The following is a 17,927-nucleotide window of genomic DNA, read 5'->3' on the forward strand; positions in this document are numbered from 1 at the left end:
TGAGTGCATGGGTGACGGTCTTTCTGGATTCGGGGTCGTTCCACTTGAAGGTCTTGCGGAGGGTGTTGAAGCAGGAGGAGGTGGCGGCGTTGATCTGGTGGGTCATAGTGAGGGAGGAGTCGAGTATGATGTTGAGTTTCTGGGTGTGATCCATGGGGGTGGGGGAGTTGCCGAATGCGGTGGGCCACCAGATGTTGTCCCAGGCTGAGGGGGTGGGGACGAGGACTTCTGTCTTCTCCGAGTTGAGCTTCAGACAGCTGCTGCTCATCCAGGCTGCGACGTCATTCATTCCTTCCTTGAAGCGGAGTCTGGTGTATTCGTGAGGGAGCAGATGAGCTGGGTGTCGTCGGCATAGGATACTATGCTGAGTTCATGCTGTCTGACGGCGGCGGGCGGGGCCATGTAGATGTTAAAAAGCGTAGGACTGAACGATGATTTTTGGTGTACTCCGCAGTTGATCTCTGTGGGTTCAGAGAGAAAAGGCATGAGTCTGATCCTTCGGGTTCTGCTGGCGAGAAATAAGCGGAGCCAGTGGAAGGCAGTTCCCTGTATGCTGGCTTCGTGGAGTCTGGCTGCGAGAGAGCGGTGAGAGGCGGTGTCGAAGGCTGCGGAGAGGTCTTGTAGGATGAGAGCCACAGTGTGGCCTTGGTCAAGGAGTGTGCGGAGGTCGTCTGTGGCAGAGAGGAGGGCAGTTTCAGTGCTGTGGTTACTGCAGAATCCAGATTGGGAAGAGTTGAGGATGGTGTTCTTTTCGATTAAGTTTGTCAGCTGGGCGTTGACGATCTTCTCGGTGACTTTTGCTGCAAAGGGAAGGAAAGAGATGGGGCGGACGTTTTACAGGTCCGTTGGGTCCGCAGAGGTTTTTTTGGGGTGGGGCTTGACTTCTGCATGTTTCCAGTCTTCTGGGAAAGTGCCAGTTTAGAAGGTGGCATTGATGGTGCGTTGTAACTCAGGTGCCATGGCGACAGTGGCTATGTGGAAGATGTGCGGCGGGCATGGGTCCGAGGGGGCTCCTGAGTGAGTGCTCTTCATGGATGTGGAGGCGTCTTCGTTGGTGACCGGGGTCCAGGCAGTGATGGTGGGTTGGCTGACATTGCTAGAGGGAAAGGTAGTTTCTGGAGTTTGTTCGCTGAAGTTGTCGTAAAGGGTCTTGATTTTCAGGTGGAATTAGGAGCCGAGCATGTTGCAAAGGTCCTGGCAGGGTGCGACATCCGTGGCCTCGCTGGGGGTTTGGTGAGTTGCTGTATGATGTTGAAGAGTTCCTTCGAGTTGCTGGAGTTAGTTAGGGTTTTGTTCCGGATCAAGGTCAATTTGGTGGATCTTATGAGTTGGTGGTATTCGGTCATGGCGTTCTTGTAGGTGGTCTGGTCTTCAGTGGTTTTGCTGTTCCTCCATCGTTTTTTGAGGCGTCTGCAGGTGCGTCTCAATTCTAGAAGGTTGGTGGTGAACCAGGTGGCCTTCAGCGGGCGTTGTCTGTCGGGTTTGCGGAGGGGTGCGAGTTTGTCTGCGCAGTTGGTGATCCACCGGTGTAGTTCAGTGGCTGCAAAGTTTGTGTTGGTCGAGGTGGAAGACGGTCATGGATGAGTGTGGAATTGAGGTGCTCCTCTGTGACCTTGCTCCAGTTCCTTCGCAGAGGGTGAGGAGTGGGTTTGTGAGCAGTGGAAGTGTTGAACAAGAAATGTAAGCAGTGGTGGTCTTTCCAGAGGGGCTGCATGGAGTGGCTGAAGTGGACGTTGTCCCCTCTTGCGAAGATGAGGTTAAGGGTGTGTCCTGTCTTGAGGGTAGGGGTGCTGACAAGCTTCTTCAGTCCGATGTTGGTGAGGTTGTCTAGTAGGGCGGTGGAGTCGGGGTTGCTGAGGTTATTGAGGTGAAAGTTCAGGTCTCCGATTAGTATGTAGTCCAAGAAGGTGATGGGCTGAGGTGCGATGAGGTCGGTGATGGCAGTGTTGAATGAGGCACGGGGACCGGGGGGTCTGTAGGTGAGGGTACCACAAAACGTTGTTCTGGGGCTGGTCAGGATCTTGAAGTGAAGGTGTTCGGTGATGGAGGGGGAGTTCCTTGTGCTGGAGGTGGAGAGTTGGAGGGAGCTCTTCTGTGCGATCACGAGTCTTCCTCCTGGGCAGTTGGGGCTGTCCTTCTGCTAGATCTTGTATCCGTCAGGGAGGGTGGTGGGGATGGCGGGGCGGAGGAGGCGTTGGTCCAGGTTTCCGTGAAGAAGGCAACGTCTGGCGGAAGGGTGTCAAGGAGGTCCCAGATTTCTACAGCATGTCTGTGCAGCAATCGCATGCTGAGGGGGATGCACTTCAGGGCTTCAGTGGGGCTGATGTCTGGTGTGGGTTCGGCTGTCGTAGGGGTGGGGAAGGCGGTGAAGGATTATCAGCAGTGTCGGCAGTTGAACTGGCTGTGGGTGGTACTCGGCATAGACAGCTGGTAGTTGTTGTTCCTTCTGGGGTGGAGTGCGAGGATGGCAGCTGAGTCGTAGCTATGGGAGGTCGGAGAACCAGGGTTACTGGTGCTGGTCACCGTCAGCCGCAGAAGGGCACAGTCGGGCTTGCCACTATTAAATAGGGGAGGGGAAAGGGAAGCGGAGCTATGAGGTGGGAGCAGGAACGGCAGGGAGGGAGGGGCCACGAGGCAGCAGCGGCAGAAAAAGGGCAGTGAAAACAGGCACAGAGGAAAAGAAACAAAGGGCACAGGCACAACAACGAGAAAAAGGGGCAAAAACAAAACGAACAAAACAGTCACAGAAAATAGACAGAATCACAGAAAATAGACCAACACCAGGCACAACAAATGAGACACAGACAGAAGGAGGTCAATGGGCACAAAACGCGACAGCCAACAGCGTGCCTCGAACACCTACCGGCGAGGAGTAGGCGGCAGTGGCACAACAGCGTAACTGCAGGGGCAGAGAGCAGCGACTCTGGCCAGGAGTGTTCACTACTTCAACCACTTGAGCCTATGTCGGTATACAAAGGTATTACATTCATTCAACTTTAGGAGCTTACAATAGTGTCCTACTGCTTAGGTTACCATCATGTTATGAGTGGGTTACATCATAATGCTGTATGTCTGACACCATGCACTGGTGACGTGTGGGATCCGGGCAGGGCACGACATGCACACAGGATTCGCACTAATAGAAAAGATCTGCATATCAGTCAGATATCATCCAGAAGCACAACACAAGTAGGAACATGGATGGCATGCCTTCTTGAGGACTCAAGTTTATTTTTACCTGTTGGTTCTCTAAAACTTCATTACTTTAAACAACTCATTCTACTTTAGTGAGACTACTACAACAAACCTCATATTTCTTAACATTACAATGTGTGATTACAGGGCTCCTTTTGTACTTCCTTCCATGGGGCCCATTACAGTACCTATTAGGGGTAAGGTGAATTAATGAGCATGATATATAAACAAGCCACACTCGAGCAGCACTGTGCACAGTGAGGTCTATGAATTTATTCATGTAACACATGTTTGCAATGATGGGTGTGTCTATGCAGCACATATATTTGCACAAAAACATGTGCACAAAGTATTTATGACCAACCAATCGCAATAATCAGTTATACAGGTGTGTGTTTCATTTCTTATGACTTGTATTTCCACAGGTTCCCAAACAGAGAGGACTGGATTCCGAATGTTCAGTATAAAGATCTTGTGTATAAATGTGTGTGCATGTGAATGAATGTGAAAGGATCCCTCACAACACCATAGGTTCCATATATAGGGCCAAATTGGGCTAAACTATGGGCAGCAGGAATCCAAGTCCTGAAGAAAGCCCTGTACCTCGCATGAGGCTGGAGAAATACCGCTGAAACATGAAGTTAGAGTTGAAGCTGAAGCAGGTTCAGGAGGCACAGACAGCACTAAGGATGGACTCTATGGCAGAGCAATTTGTCTTTTTTATCACTTTTTTCTATTTTTTTGTTGATTCTTATTAGAGCTTTGCTCCCAGTGTGCTAGGTACAAGTCTCCCAACAAACCCACAGAACCCACAACTAGGTCCACGTCACGGTTCCCAGAGTTTCCCAGGGCTGGAGTGACTCCAGCCCAACTCAATGAATTCTAAGATGCGATGCCCTCCATCTTTGTTCCAATGGCTCCCTCTCTGGCCCAACTGAGTCGAGAGGTGCTCCGGCTGGATTACCATGGGTGGGTCTGCCCTCAACACCAGCCGGGCTCTCTGGATCCATCCCCAGATCCAGACTGACCCCCTTCACCAGTGCCTTCACCATTCCTGGTCCCAGTACAATCTACGTCGTCTTTGGCGCCACTTCCAGAGGAACCTATTCTCCTCTCTGACTCCGAGACGATGATGCTCGACATTAACACCGGTGATTTTCCGGGTCCAGTATGATTCCTGGTGAGTATTATAAGGTGGGGAATTTGTGGTTGGAACCTGTATTAGAAACTGGAGGCTAAAAATTAGGTGTGTATCCTCAATTTGATTCGTTAGAGCAGCCTAAGCACAGCAAACAGTAATGTGGGCAACTGTTGGCTTCACTGAAGCACTAGTATGCTCAGACAAAAGCAAAACTCCATCAGTGAGCACAGAAGATAAAGCAATACAAGAGAGCCTAGCATACCAATTTGTATATGGAAAAATAAAATCACATTCTGAAAATCTCCAACCTTCCCATTAAAATCTCGATTTTTGTTTGTGCATTAACAAAACTTTCATAATTTTTGTAGTTTTTTTGCTTTATACTTATTTTTGTATCTTTGGGCATTCTTTTGAGTTTCAGGTGTTTAGGTGGGGGTCCTTCAGATTCCAATTGTGGTTCATTAAGAACCCACGGAAGTCAAAAGTCAAGAACTGCTGAGCTAGTGTGAGGAGTGCTCCTCTTGCGTGCGTCTTTTGTTGCTGAAAGAGCTTGGGTAGAAAAATTAATTGAATTACAAAAAAAGACTAAACAATCTTAGGGTGAAGTTTGGCTTGTTTGCTTTACCACCTTGATCTTGTGAACTTGAAGGTATAGTTTTTGAGTGGTTAGTATCCGTAGTTCACTTACTAACTATGCATATGACGCGATTGCTATGAGATGCTTTGAGCACGACTCATCTCAATAAAGAGACTGTGAACCACAGTAGAGGAGAATCTGTTCCTGTAATGCCCACAATTTCTTCTGCATGGGAAAAGCTGTTGCTCTGGGTATATCTACCTTCGGCCAAGAAATATCTTGTTCTGCAAAGGATTGGGGTTCTAGGATTTTTTCATATGAACAGCGAAATCAAGTGAAAATCAGATGCAGATGGCCTGGTTTGTGGCATTCTAGCTTTGTTGGAATGAGTTTCCTTTTATCAGCCAGACGTCCAAGTAAAGGTACACATATATCATTTGCTATCCTAAGTGTGCTGCCACCAAATTAGTTAGTTCATGCTGACTATCCCAAAAAAGTAGTCTGAACAATAATGGATGTTCCCATCACAAACCGGAGATAATTGCTATTGTCCTTTTTAGTAGGCTGTTGAAGTCAGCATAATTGAGGTCTACTGTTGCCATCGAGTCTTCTTTGAACATCGGCATTGCCTCTTTTAAGTTGCCAATTTGATCATTCCAATTCTGACAATCTGTTTAAGATTCTTTGATCCAATATTGGTCTTAAGGTGAGATCTTGTTTGGTTATGAGGAAATAAACCTAATAAATTCCCTTTCTTGTTCCTTTTTGGTACCTTTTCTAAAGCTCATTTAATCAACATTTCATCCACTTCTTCTTGAAGAACCTTGGTGTTCTTTTGTATAATTTTATTTTGGTTGTATACTACCCTACTAGCTTTGGCTTTCTCTTCCTGCACCAAAATTGTGGTATATTTTTAATTTCTCTGACAGGTGTTGAATCCACTGTTCCTCCACTGAGCTGCTGCTCTTTCCATCTTCCACCCGCGGCATCCAGATGCTTGCTGTCCTTGATGGGGTTGGAAGGGTCAAGGGGGGGCTATGGATGCTGTAGTGTTCTCCCTTTTAAAGCAGTGGTGAGAAGAAGAGTCAGGTAGTAAATTATGCGTGATGTATGCTGGGTCTCAATGCAGATGGTTTATATTTTTGTCAACCCTCATCGTTGCCCCGTAAATATCTCCCTACCCTGCTAAATCACTCTATATCAGAGTGACAAGTACTGGTTTTTCCTCTGTAGAAGTAATATTACCAGAAGAAAACAGGATTATTCATGTTTTAGCCACACCTTGCAAGGTGTGAGATGATCTCCTGATAGGGCATGGGACAATCCTAAGTCATCATGTGGGGATGCTTTAGAGGGTAAGTCTGCTTCAATTTCCTGCTAAATATCCTTTTGAAAGAGCAGTTGTGTGTCTTCGTAATAATGATTCTGTGCTTGCTCCTATTGTTCTTCCTGTGGTGCAGGAGATGCTCGCAGGATACAGCTTCCACTTCCTCATCAAACTGCTCTCTTAAGTTTTTATGTCCTGTCTTGGAAGTTTATTTTTGTTTGAGCTCTGTATCTGTCAAACATTTTTCTTATATATGCACTCAGTCCCTTCGAATTGAGGCATTGTTTTCACTTTTTGGCACTGATAGCCGTTTCCTTGGATTCAATGTCACCCATCAGTAAACTTTTCTTTCTAGGGAGAGGTGGAATGTCCTTCTCTATAGCACTTCCTGATCTCGATCAGCTTTTGAATTTGAGTCCACTTTTGAAGGTTTGAGGGCACTGGTATCTTTTTACTTCAACCCAATGCATCTAGTGAGGTTTTTAGCCCTATAATCTTTGAAAGATTTTCCTTTTAAGGAATCGCAAGTCTGTCCAAAAAAAGCTCTTGCAGTGGCAGGAATGTGTTTTAACTTAATAAAATCATTGAAAACAATTATTTGACTACGTTCCCCCATGCAGCAAGAAAGACAGTGGGCCAGATGTACGACTACATCATTTAGCGACTCACAAATTGCGCTCAATTGCGTGTCACAATTTGCGAGTCGCTAAATGTCATGTACAACAGTGTCTGAGACACTGTTAGCGATTCCTAATGGGGTCGCAAATTGCATGCCTCATGCATATTAATGAGGCACTCGCAATTTGCGACCCCATTAGCAATGGCTTGCCCTCCCAGGTATGGTGGCCTGCTGGGCTCAGCAGACCTCCATGTCCGGGACCGCTTATAAATAAAAGCGTTTTTTTTTTATGCAGACCGTTTTCCTTAAAGTAAAACGGGATGCATTTAAAAAAAGCAAAAATGAAACGTTTTTGTTTAAGTTTTTTAAGGGCAGGTAGAGGTTCCTGGGACCACTGCCTGCCCCTAAAGAATATTTTCCCGTGCATTCGCAAAGGGGAAAGGGTCCCCTGGGGACCCCTTCCCACTTGTGATTGCTTAAACACCCTCTTGAAGAAGGGTTGTACATCTAACCCAGTGGCCTTTGCATTAATCTCATCCAGACTGGACTATTGCAATAGTCTATATGCAGGTGCCAAAAAACAGATTTTTCAGAGGCTGCTCTTAAAGCCCTTCATTGGTTGCCAGTACATAGGAGGATTTTGTTGAACATTATCTTGTTCACTTTTAGAGCTTATAGAGTGTTTGGGCCAAAATATCTAGTTTCCAGATTCATCCATTTCACTACCTCTCGGACCTTGAGATCCTCATCTCCCAATTTTCTCACCCCTCCTACCTTTAGGTGTAAGACCAAGGGTAGCAAACCTCTTGCTGTCGTGGGGACCAGGGCCTGGAATCCACTCCATAGATATCTGAGATTTATTGACTTTGAACCTCTTTTCACGAAACTTCTGTGAACCTGGATCTTCACGGCCTCTGATCAATTGTGTCACACACTTATTTGGTGATATTTATGTTCTTCTATTATTCCTGTGGTTGTGGACTCTGCCTTTGTCTGATCAGTGCCAGGATGCTTTTTTGGGAGCGACAGATGTGCTTTACAAATGCAATAGTCATTCATTCCTCTTTTTTGGTGCCCAGGGGATTTTTGTCGGTCCAACTTGTTAAATTCTTTGTTTGTCGACATCGATTCTTCAACATCAGAACCATACTTTTCTCCCTGAGCCTCTTCTGTCTCCCATTACATCAGAACCCTTGTCCTGTGGCAACCATAAATACCCTTATTTATTTAAAAACTTGTAAAGCGCACAAATACCCGTAGGTATCTCGGCGCTATATGCTGGAACGGTAGGTAATGCCTGGTGAGAAAAAGCCTATTGCTTGAAAAGCCAAGTTTTTATTTGTTTTCTAAATTATAGCAGAGTAGGACTAGCCTTAATCTGCACGGGAAGAGAATTCCATAATTTGGATGTGGTGACTATGAAGCTTCTGTCGCCCCAATTGGCTCTTTTGGTTTTAGGGACGACCAGAAGTTTAGCAGCTGCTGAGCGAAGAGATCTGATGCGCGTGTAAGCCAGAAAGGCTTTCTTCAAGTATTCCGGACCTGTATTGTGAATTACCTTGTAGGTAATACAAAGAGCTTTAAATTCCGTTCTACTTCTTATGGGCAGCCAATGGAGCAGTCGCACCACATTAGAGATGGACTTGGGAGTACCAGACGGCATCCTGGCTGCAGCGTTCTGTACCAATTACAGCCTGCCCAGAACCCTTTCCTGGGCATTAATTAACAGGCTGTTGCAGTAGTTAACCTTAGACATGACCAGAGCACCGATTAACTTTTTTCCGGTATTGGCCGGCACAAAAGGTAACAATTTCTTTATCATTCTGAAAAGATAAAAGGATGAGGAGAGCACAGCGTTCGTGTGATGTATAAAAGATAATCTGTCAGCAAAAATGACACCCACGTTCCTGGACGGGATTGGGGGTAATCCCAAATTATCTGGCCACCAGGCTGGAGACCATCCTGGGAAAAGATTTCCATAGACCAGTACTTCTGTCTTGGTTGAGTTCAATTTGAGACAGTGATTTGACATCAAGGTACTAATGGCAAGCATGCCATCATGAAAGCTGGCCGAAACTGCATCTCCATTTTTGTGCACAGCAAGCACCAATTGAGTGTCATCAACGTAGGACGTGAGACCCATTCCAAATAATTTAATTACTCGTGCTAAGTACGTAACGTAGATGTTAAACAATGTTCGACTTAGCGACGATCCTTGCGGAAATCCACATGGGAGTCAGAAAACTGGTAAGGTAAAGTCGCCCAAACTAACTGACTGGTTGCGATTGGATAGAAATGAGGACAGAAGGACTTTGGCCTTGTGCCCAATGCCTAAGGCTGAGACATGATTGATCAGCGTAGCATGATCAACCGTGTCGAAAGCTGCTGATAGATCTAATAGCACCAGTGCTGCGGCACCCCCTTTGTCCATCACAAACCTAATTTCATCCGACGCTTTAATTAGCGCTGTTTCTGTGCTATGTCCTTTCAGGAAGCCAAACTGTGTATGATCCAGCAGCTTATTCTCCTCAATAAATAGTGCCAGCTGAGTGTTCATGATCTTTTCAAAGAGGTTAGCTGGTAGAGGGAGACGCGCAATGGGTCGATAGTTTTTGATCTCTCCTGGATCAAGGTTAGTTTTTTCAGCAGCGGCAGAATAGAGGCCTTTTTCCATATGGAAGGATAGGTGCCTGAACTGAACATAGCGTTACAAATATGGGCCAGGTTGGTGCCTATTAGGTCTGGAAACAGCTTCAGGACTGACTGGGGACAAGGGTCAAATGGGGAGCCTGATTTGCTTGTGTTAACCAGATCAGTGATCTGATCTACTGAAACTGGCCTGAATTCCATAAAGTTGGAGCTGTCCATACTCTTGTTATCTCCGACCAGCTGATTCCAGCCCACCGTGGGGGCAATGAAGTTCAAATAAACTTGCCCTACCTTATTCTGAAAGTCACTGGCTAGCGAGTCGCAGAGAACTTGGGATGCTAACTTAGCGGAGTTATCCTCTGGCCCTGCCAACTTAGAAACTACCTGAAACAGCTGTTTAACTTACTATTGTGCAGTTTATTTTCCTAGTGGAATAATTGCCTTTTTCTAGAAGTACAAGACATTTGTAATTTGCCAGTGCCAGCTTGTAGAGAGATTTCTCCTTGTTGTCATACTCTAGGCGCCAACGCCTTTCTTGTTTCCTACAGCGTTGTTTCTCCATCCTCAGTGCCTCAGAGAACGAAGTCGCTGATGGAGCCTTCCTGTTTTTAGAGACAGTTTTAAACGGTACCAGACTAGTAAAAGCATTTTGAAGTCATTCTGTGTAATTGGTGGAGGCCAGTTCTGGGTCAGGAGACTCTTCTGGTTGGGTGCTAATTAGATGCTGTTTAAGAAGGGCCTGATCTATCCCACTCCATGCCTCAAACTGTTTGGAGGGGATTGAGCTGGGGAGTGGAAAGGAAGAATCCAGTATCTCAATATCAAATAAAACTGCAAAATGATCTGACCACGTCAGAGGGAGGATCTCTTTTATAGAGATCTGCTCATTGTTCCTGAAAAGATCATCCAGTGTATGCCCAGCTGAGTGTATAGGATTCATGACTTTTTGAGAAAGACCTCATTTCTCTAACTCCGAGGTAAGGGTTATGGAATCCTTATCTTTGGGAGCTTCCAAATGAAAATTCAAATCCCCCAGAATGGTACAATTAGATTCACCTACAACAGGTTCCAGAAGGTTTCCTATTGCTGATAGAAAATCTCCCCTGGGGCCCGGTAGATGATATAGGAGGATCCCCTTAAAAGATTGATGATTAATGAGCATTATATTAAAGTTAAATGCCTCACACAACATGGAGGGAATCGTCTCTATCTTGACTGAAAAGTCATTTTGGTATATGAGAGTCAGACCACCCCCTCTTTTCTTTACTCTTTTGCATCTGTATTCAACAAAGCCATCCGGAGTGGCAATACAGATTTCTGGGCCTCTAGAGGGGTCAGCCCATGTTTCCGTGATACATAGAAGATCAAAATGATGATTTTCTAAGAGTTCTGCTATTTAGTGTCTATGCTTTGGGAAGGAGCATGCATTGATCAAGGCGGAAGAGACTTTGTCCTTTCCATTATACTTATTATTTTTTTGGGTCTGAGTGTTTCTGAGTACAGTTACAGTCTGGTTAGTCTGTGTCCTGTCATTGGCCTCCAATCTCAAACCATAGGTAGGACACAGAACTAATCTTGGTACATAGAGGCAATAACAGTGGTATGAAGTCTTTTATGTAGTTTGCGGGCAGAGGGTCTGTGAAATGGCTGGAGGGGTTCAGGGCTGTGAGAGTTTTTAATATAGATTCTTCACTGTAGGTGTGAAAGGAGGACCAGGAAGCGTTGTTTTTGAGGTCGAACTTTACGGATTATGTGAATGGGGTTACTAGCGGGGGCTGTGAAGTGTCCATGTTAGACTCAGATATTAAGTCGTTGAGCAGGTCCATCTTTATGTTTTCTGTCTTCATAGTAAAGAAGGCAGCAAAATCCTCGCAATTCGGTAGTGAGTCTGGGTTAGCTTGGAGGCGGTGGGGTGCATCCTTAGATTGAGATTTGATTCGTTTGAATAGCTTTCTGGGATGGTTCTTGGCTTGGTCTAATTATTTACTGAAGAAGTCTGCTTTTGATCGTCTGATCTTTCTGTGGTAGGAGTTTCTCGTGCTTCTTAGTAGCTTGAGGTGGTCAGAGGATGGTGCGATCTCCAACTTTGTTTGATTAATCTTAAATATCGTCTGTCTTCATTTAGCCTACCATCAAACCAGGGTGTTGAGTCTTTGGAGGTGACTCTTTTTAGTTGTAACGGAGCTAGATTGTCTAGTACCGTGTTCATGGAGTGTAAGTAGTGATTAGTGAGACCTTGTACATCCTATAAGCCTTCCGGGGGAAGCAGGATGTTAGGAATGGAGGTTGTGAGTAAGTCAGAACTGACATTTTTTAGGCTCCTCTTCCAAATGTTTGCACTCGTGGGTTGGATAGAAAGTAATTTAATTGTTTCATTGATGTAAAATGTGATGATGTGGTGGTGAGACCAGTCACAGGGGAGGATCGATTCAAGCTGAGTAGAGTCCACTGTGGAAATTATTATATCAAGGGTTGAGCCTTTATCATGTGTGGGGCTGTCACAGATTTGGATTAGGTTAAGGTCAGAGAGGAAAACTTTTAGGATATTGACTCCTGGGTCGTCAAGGTCATTCCAGTGGAGATTGAACTCACCAAGGAATAACTGAGTATTTTGTTGACCGTCATTTGCAGCTAGAATGTCCATGAGATGTTCAATGAAGGTGATATTTTCCCCTGGCGGGTGGTAGAATGCGTGTATTGAATATGTTGGTTTATTACTACTAGTGATGTCTAAACAAAGGTATTCACAGGAGGATAATACCGGGAAGTGGGAGCTGTTCACTGATATTGCTACGATGTATGCAGGCAATACCACCACCTGGCCTATCAGATCTATCAAGTCTGGTGATGTCATGATTCGGGGGGACTAGTATGTCTAGGATGGGCGTGGATGTTTCATTTAGCCATGTTTCGGTCAAAATTAGTAGGTCCGGTTCATTAGTGAGAATGAGGTCAGCTATATCGGCTGCATGTCTTGAGGCCGACCTACAATTTAGAAGAATACATTTTAGCTGAGTTTTGATGGGTGTTGTGGTGGGTTCGTGTATGATGGGGACTTGCGTTAGGTTGTTTTCCATTATACCTCTAGAAATGTGTCTTGTGACTCTGAGTATTAGGGGGAATGGATGGGATTAGGAAGGGCTTATTCAAGTGATCAGAGTGCGCACTTTACGGGGGGAGAATCAGTAGTTCCCAGGAATGGAGTAGGGAGGTTAAGTCTTTAACTGATAGAGAGTTTTTCTTCCGGACCAGGCGGGATGAGGCATTGGGATAGGGCACTGTTCTCCAACTTGGGGGTTCATGTTTCTGGGAGCTTACATGCAGCTGCTGGGTAAGTTTCGAGTGGTTGATATGGAGGTATGTCGTGGATTCTAGCTTGGAGCACGTGAACTTGGGTTGTTGTAGAATCAGGTCATGTAGAGTTTGGATGTTCTCTTTGACTTGTTGTAAGGATAGCAATATCTCATCGAGTCTGGGGTCTGATGTCAGAGGTAACTTATTTAATGTATAGGCAGTAGTTAAGGGAGATGGCGAGGAATTGTATTATTAAATATTATCTACCACTCCAAAGGTTGGTCCGATTCATTATGATGTAAAGTAACATAGGGATCCGCATTAAGATTTGAGACATTTTTTATGCTCTTATTTATAACCTGGTCATTCTTCTTTTTGCAACAGTTCTGTTAGATAGACCAGAATTAGATGGGGAGGTTTTACCCTTAATTTACATACTACAGAAAATTAGAGACACTTTAGGGCCGGGTTATACATGCTGTTGGACTGCTTTCGTGCCTTCTTAAGGTTGGTCAAATGAATCACCATACCTTTTCTTCGATACTTTATCTCCTTCTGGGACAGATGAGTTTGGAACTCACATTACAATCTTTATGCACATGGACCTTCTCACTTTATTTCGTATCACGGATGCTCTCCTTAAATTTACCTTCTCTTCTTCACAGATTATTTCCATTTTTGATTCACGCTTACTTTCTACGTTTTTGCTTGTCTCTGCGTTTTGTCTCTTCGTTACAGCTAACCAACTTCTTCTATTACTTCTCACATCTATAATATCTTATCCCTTATATCTGATGATTGTTCTTAATTTCGTTTTCATTGTTATGAATTTCACAGCTTTGATAAAGGCACACAGTGACGAAACACGTGTTGGCTGTTTTTCAAAGCAAGAATCTGTATGCAAGCGGATTGCACAGAAGAACACAAGACTGTATAATGTGTTAATAAATTGTTTCTTCATTCAATACAATATCCCAACTTTTTGAGTCTGACACTGTTATAACATTGTATGAGTGCTGGGGTTTCTCATTTTACTATGGTTTAGGGCAATTAAAATGGTAAGTCTTATAGAAGTTCTGGTAAGATCCCACCAACCATGTTCCAGAATGAGTGAGTGAACGACCAAGGAGCCAGCTGGAGTTGACTCACCTCAGTTAAAGGCTGGCTGAGGACGAGATTATTTTGCCAAACATTTCCATGTGTTTGGACTCTTTCAGGAGCAGTTGTCCGGAAGGCATTAGGGTTGACTCTGCTGATGGACAATTTCACCGCCAAACTCTCAGAAGCTGGGTGGTGGGATAAGAATGCAGGTTCGCCTGGTGCTGGTCTATGGTAACATCCGACCTGCCAATTGACCAGAGGGCCAGAACATGTTTTATCCATGTGCCAATGAGTTTATCAGTATGGGCCTCATTGAAAGGTAGAAGAGGTTTGGCCAGTGCCTGGCCAAGCAGTAGGACCTCTGCAAGTATGTTGGTTTTAAATTCCACAGTTAAAGGATGCACTTACTTCCATTGCTGGTCCAGGAACGGAATCAACACAGCACTGGGTGAGTTAATTAGCCCACTACCATCTTGCAGATCCACATACCAATTATCATCACCGTAAAGTTAGTGAGGCAACCTATTCCCCATCTCCTCCATTTTAATTGCTGTATTGCTTGGTCTGCTCAGAGTCAGAGCCAAAAAGTTGGTGTAGTGGCTGTGTGCGATTGTGCAGTAGTGGAATCGTGTCTGAAGGATTGAGTATTGGCAGCACCACATCAGTATATGGGTGTACCGTCGGTCGAGACAAAATTGGCTCAAGTCAAATACCACCCAAAAAATTGGGGCCAGTGCCAGCATAAATGTCCAGACCCAGATTTTGGCACCAGCCAAAAGTTGGCCCCTAAGCTGATGCGGAACCCAAAACATGATCACGAGCCATAGATGGCACTGAGCTTTGATCCGCTAGTGGTATCTTGACTCGAGGATTTTTAGGGTCCAATGCAGCGGCCTCTCAAAAGTCTCCAACCTGCAGTGATGTCACTGATTGGCTTGTGAACTAGGTGTGCATTGGGACAAAAGTTGGAATCAGCAGCTCGTCGGAATGGAAGCGAGACCTGGAGGCACGGTGGCACCTTTCCACCTTCCCCAGAGAATGAAAATGGGCACCATGCGGCAGGCACCGCATGGTGCCTGCCACGTAGTGCAGGGATATGCAAGTGCCTTCATTTCTGAATTGTGGCAGGGGCTGCTGAACGCATCCCCACCACAATGCAAAATATGGGTGATGCAACCGCCACAGTGGCAGTCGCATCATAATCGGGGGTACGGGACCTCTGTCATACAGGTGGGCGGTCCCAGTCCCCATATCGATGGCGGCATTGTAATGACCCCCTGCGTTTCTTTTTGAACTTTCCCAAAGACTTCAACCATGAAGATCTGCAGTGGGAACGACTTCAGGAGCTTGTTCACACTTGTCTTCAACCTGGAGTGGGAGCTACTCGAGTCATGTGGTGCTTTGCTTTGTAGATGTTTGCATTCTTGCATGGCTTTTGGATTCATCTGGGCACAGTCATTGTATGCCTTGGAATTATGCACTGAACCTAAGCATCAGAGGCATTTCTTAGGGTGTATGTATCACAGACATCTGTTAGGGACTGTCCCTACAAGGCTTCAGCCTGTAGTCTTAGGGGGTGACCACTGGTACACTGGAAGAATTTTTTTTAAATTGTAAGAAAAAAAGTCTTGTCACGGAGTGACAAAGAAGAGCAGAGCTCCAGATCTGCATCTGAAGGGGCAGACGAAAAGCAACTGGCCTCAGCACACGTGTGTTGCTTATGTGCAGCTCCGTTCATCACTACTGAAGTTGCTCATACCACCTACCGGTGAGCAGGGGAACTGCTTTTTGAGTTTTCTGGATACAGTCTGGGGCTTTAGAATAGACACAAGTTCAGGAACCTATAGTAAGTATCCACTAGATTACAAAATTATTTGTCAACACATTAAGCTTTCCAATTATGGTAATGTTCTTAGTCCTGCTTATGAAGACTTGATTTTACTGACGTGTTTGAGTGCTGGATCTCTTAGCACCACCCACACTTTTCCAAAAGAATTAATTTCTCAAAGAATTCAATAAAATAATGTAGCATTCTGTAACCTATCAATTGACATCCCATGATCTGAAGGCTTTGAAAAGCAGTGAAGTAACAGTTTCTTTCCTAAAAGTGAGAAAGAGGCTGTCTTACTAAACCAATGTCATTTACCACTTCCTAAAATGATTTGTTGGGAAGCACAGAAATAATCTGGAACCCCATATAGTACTATTTTATTAACTTTTCCAAGAAGACATTCTCAGGACACGTTTTAGTTTGCAGGTGTGCTGACAATGGAAGTGGCTTTTATATTTGGGCCTTTGTTAAAAATATAAGGTTCTAGTAAAGATCAAAGTGTCTATGGTCAAGCTTTGAATATCCTAAAAAATATAAGGTGTACGCTTGTTATTTTTGCTGTGCTTTAGATCTAATTCCATTTGGTTTCAATGTAGAGTCAACACAGAAGTCTTCTTACCATCCTCAGATACTGACTCTGACTGCAAGTCTCTCGTGGAGGAAGGATCGCATTCCTCGTTATGGCTGTGAACATTTGCCCTCTGTGTATTCAGCTCCTTCCCTGTGTCATTGACAAATAGACTGTCCTCCGAAGCGGCTCCTCTAAAAGACTTCAGTAACTCCCTGTGTGGGCCTGCCATTTCCTACAATGGTCAAATAGAAAAGGTCATGGCAAAGAATTCAACATGATTCGACTGAAGACCAGGTTCAACATTTACAGGATATTTAGTACAACTGCACTGTTGAATGAATTTGAAATGGGAAATGTTGGGAAGAATAGTAGATTAAACAAGTTTAACACAGCCGAATTCCCTCCACCCCATACTTTCAAAGGACTGTTAAGCTAGAACAGGTTCTCTCTATTTCTCAAATTATAAGGGGCAATGGAAGTTACTGTCCTCTTAAAAGGGGAGTGAATGGAAGTCTCAGTGAGAATGCAACTTTTGGATGCGAGTTTACAAAGGAGGAGCTGCTGTGTTACATATGCTGCGTAACTTTGTTTTCTGTTCTTGCATAATCCCCTGATATACCTCTGTTAAAAAACTTTTGTCCAGAGATTTTCATTTTGGATTTCTGTTTTTGGATTACTGGAGAAGTAATTTAGCTTTGGCAGAAATTGCTGATCCAGGCTGAATTTTTTTGGAGGACATTTTTAAAAATGGCGGAGATGTTACAGTGATGATGCAATATTTCAGGAACCATGAAGCCTATATACTTCATTTTGGTGTCAAAACATCGGTTTTTGGGGTCAAGTAGTATTATAGAGACAGAAAAAAACTCCTCAGAGCCGCTCTTCTACCATTTTCCAAAATGATGGCTATTTTAGAGGAAGAAGAGACATATATAAGTATGGAACAAATAATAATGTTTTTTAATCCTTTTATGTAGACCCCAAACAATGTTTATGATCTGTATATGAAATAAAATTTTGTTTATCACTCCCGTTATAGACATGGTTTCATTATTCACTTTATTTATTTGTTTAAGCGATCGCTTATGGTACATTAGCAGAATGTTGAACATTTAGGAAGAGCATATCAACAGGGACGTCTTTTTATAGCACAGGTATTGTAAGAACATGTATTTGTAAGAACTGTGGGTAGAGGCTTTAGAAGTTTGTAGGCTTTAGAACCCTATCAATATCTTCCCAACCAAATTCACACAGATCTTTCTCTACATATGCATGATCCAAAATATTTACAGATCTTCTGATCAAGTAGAACGCTTTTTTAATGTGTCTACGCACAGAATATGACATTGGTGCAAAGTCACTTAGCGGAACTGATCTCTTGAACTTACTATACCAAAGATCATCCAATGTGTGACAGTCAGAACTCACTTCCCACACACATACAAGATTTTTTCTACATCTTTAAAGTCACATTCTTCTTCTGTCTCAGAAAATCCTTTTAGAAACGTCGCAGATTCAGCAGTTAAACTCCAAGCTTTGTTCCAATTTTGCTCATAGTACAATCACCCGTAAAAATATGTGCCTTGATAAGATCACATGTTCTGCATTCCGTCCATCAATTA

The 17,927-nt window shown here is 44.3% G+C and overlaps 1 protein-coding gene across 1 annotated transcript in view; it reads right to left on the reverse strand.

Annotated features, from left to right (window-relative positions):
- Positions 1 to 285: 285 nt before the first annotated feature.
- Positions 286 to 17,927, reverse strand: part of LOC146772865 (rho guanine nucleotide exchange factor 11-like) — a 260,444-nt gene continuing 242,802 nt past the window's right edge. Inside the window, 5 exon segments of the mRNA XM_085637039.1 lie at positions 286 to 461; positions 711 to 800; positions 1,525 to 1,973; positions 9,298 to 9,436; positions 16,354 to 16,537. Coding sequence (XP_085493165.1) covers positions 286 to 461; positions 711 to 800; positions 1,525 to 1,973; positions 9,298 to 9,436; positions 16,354 to 16,537 — 1,038 coding nt within the window.

The sequence above is a fragment of the Triturus cristatus genome, chromosome 12 (assembly GCF_964204655.1).
Source record: "Triturus cristatus chromosome 12, aTriCri1.1, whole genome shotgun sequence".
NCBI classification, from domain to species: domain Eukaryota; kingdom Metazoa; phylum Chordata; class Amphibia; order Caudata; family Salamandridae; genus Triturus; species Triturus cristatus.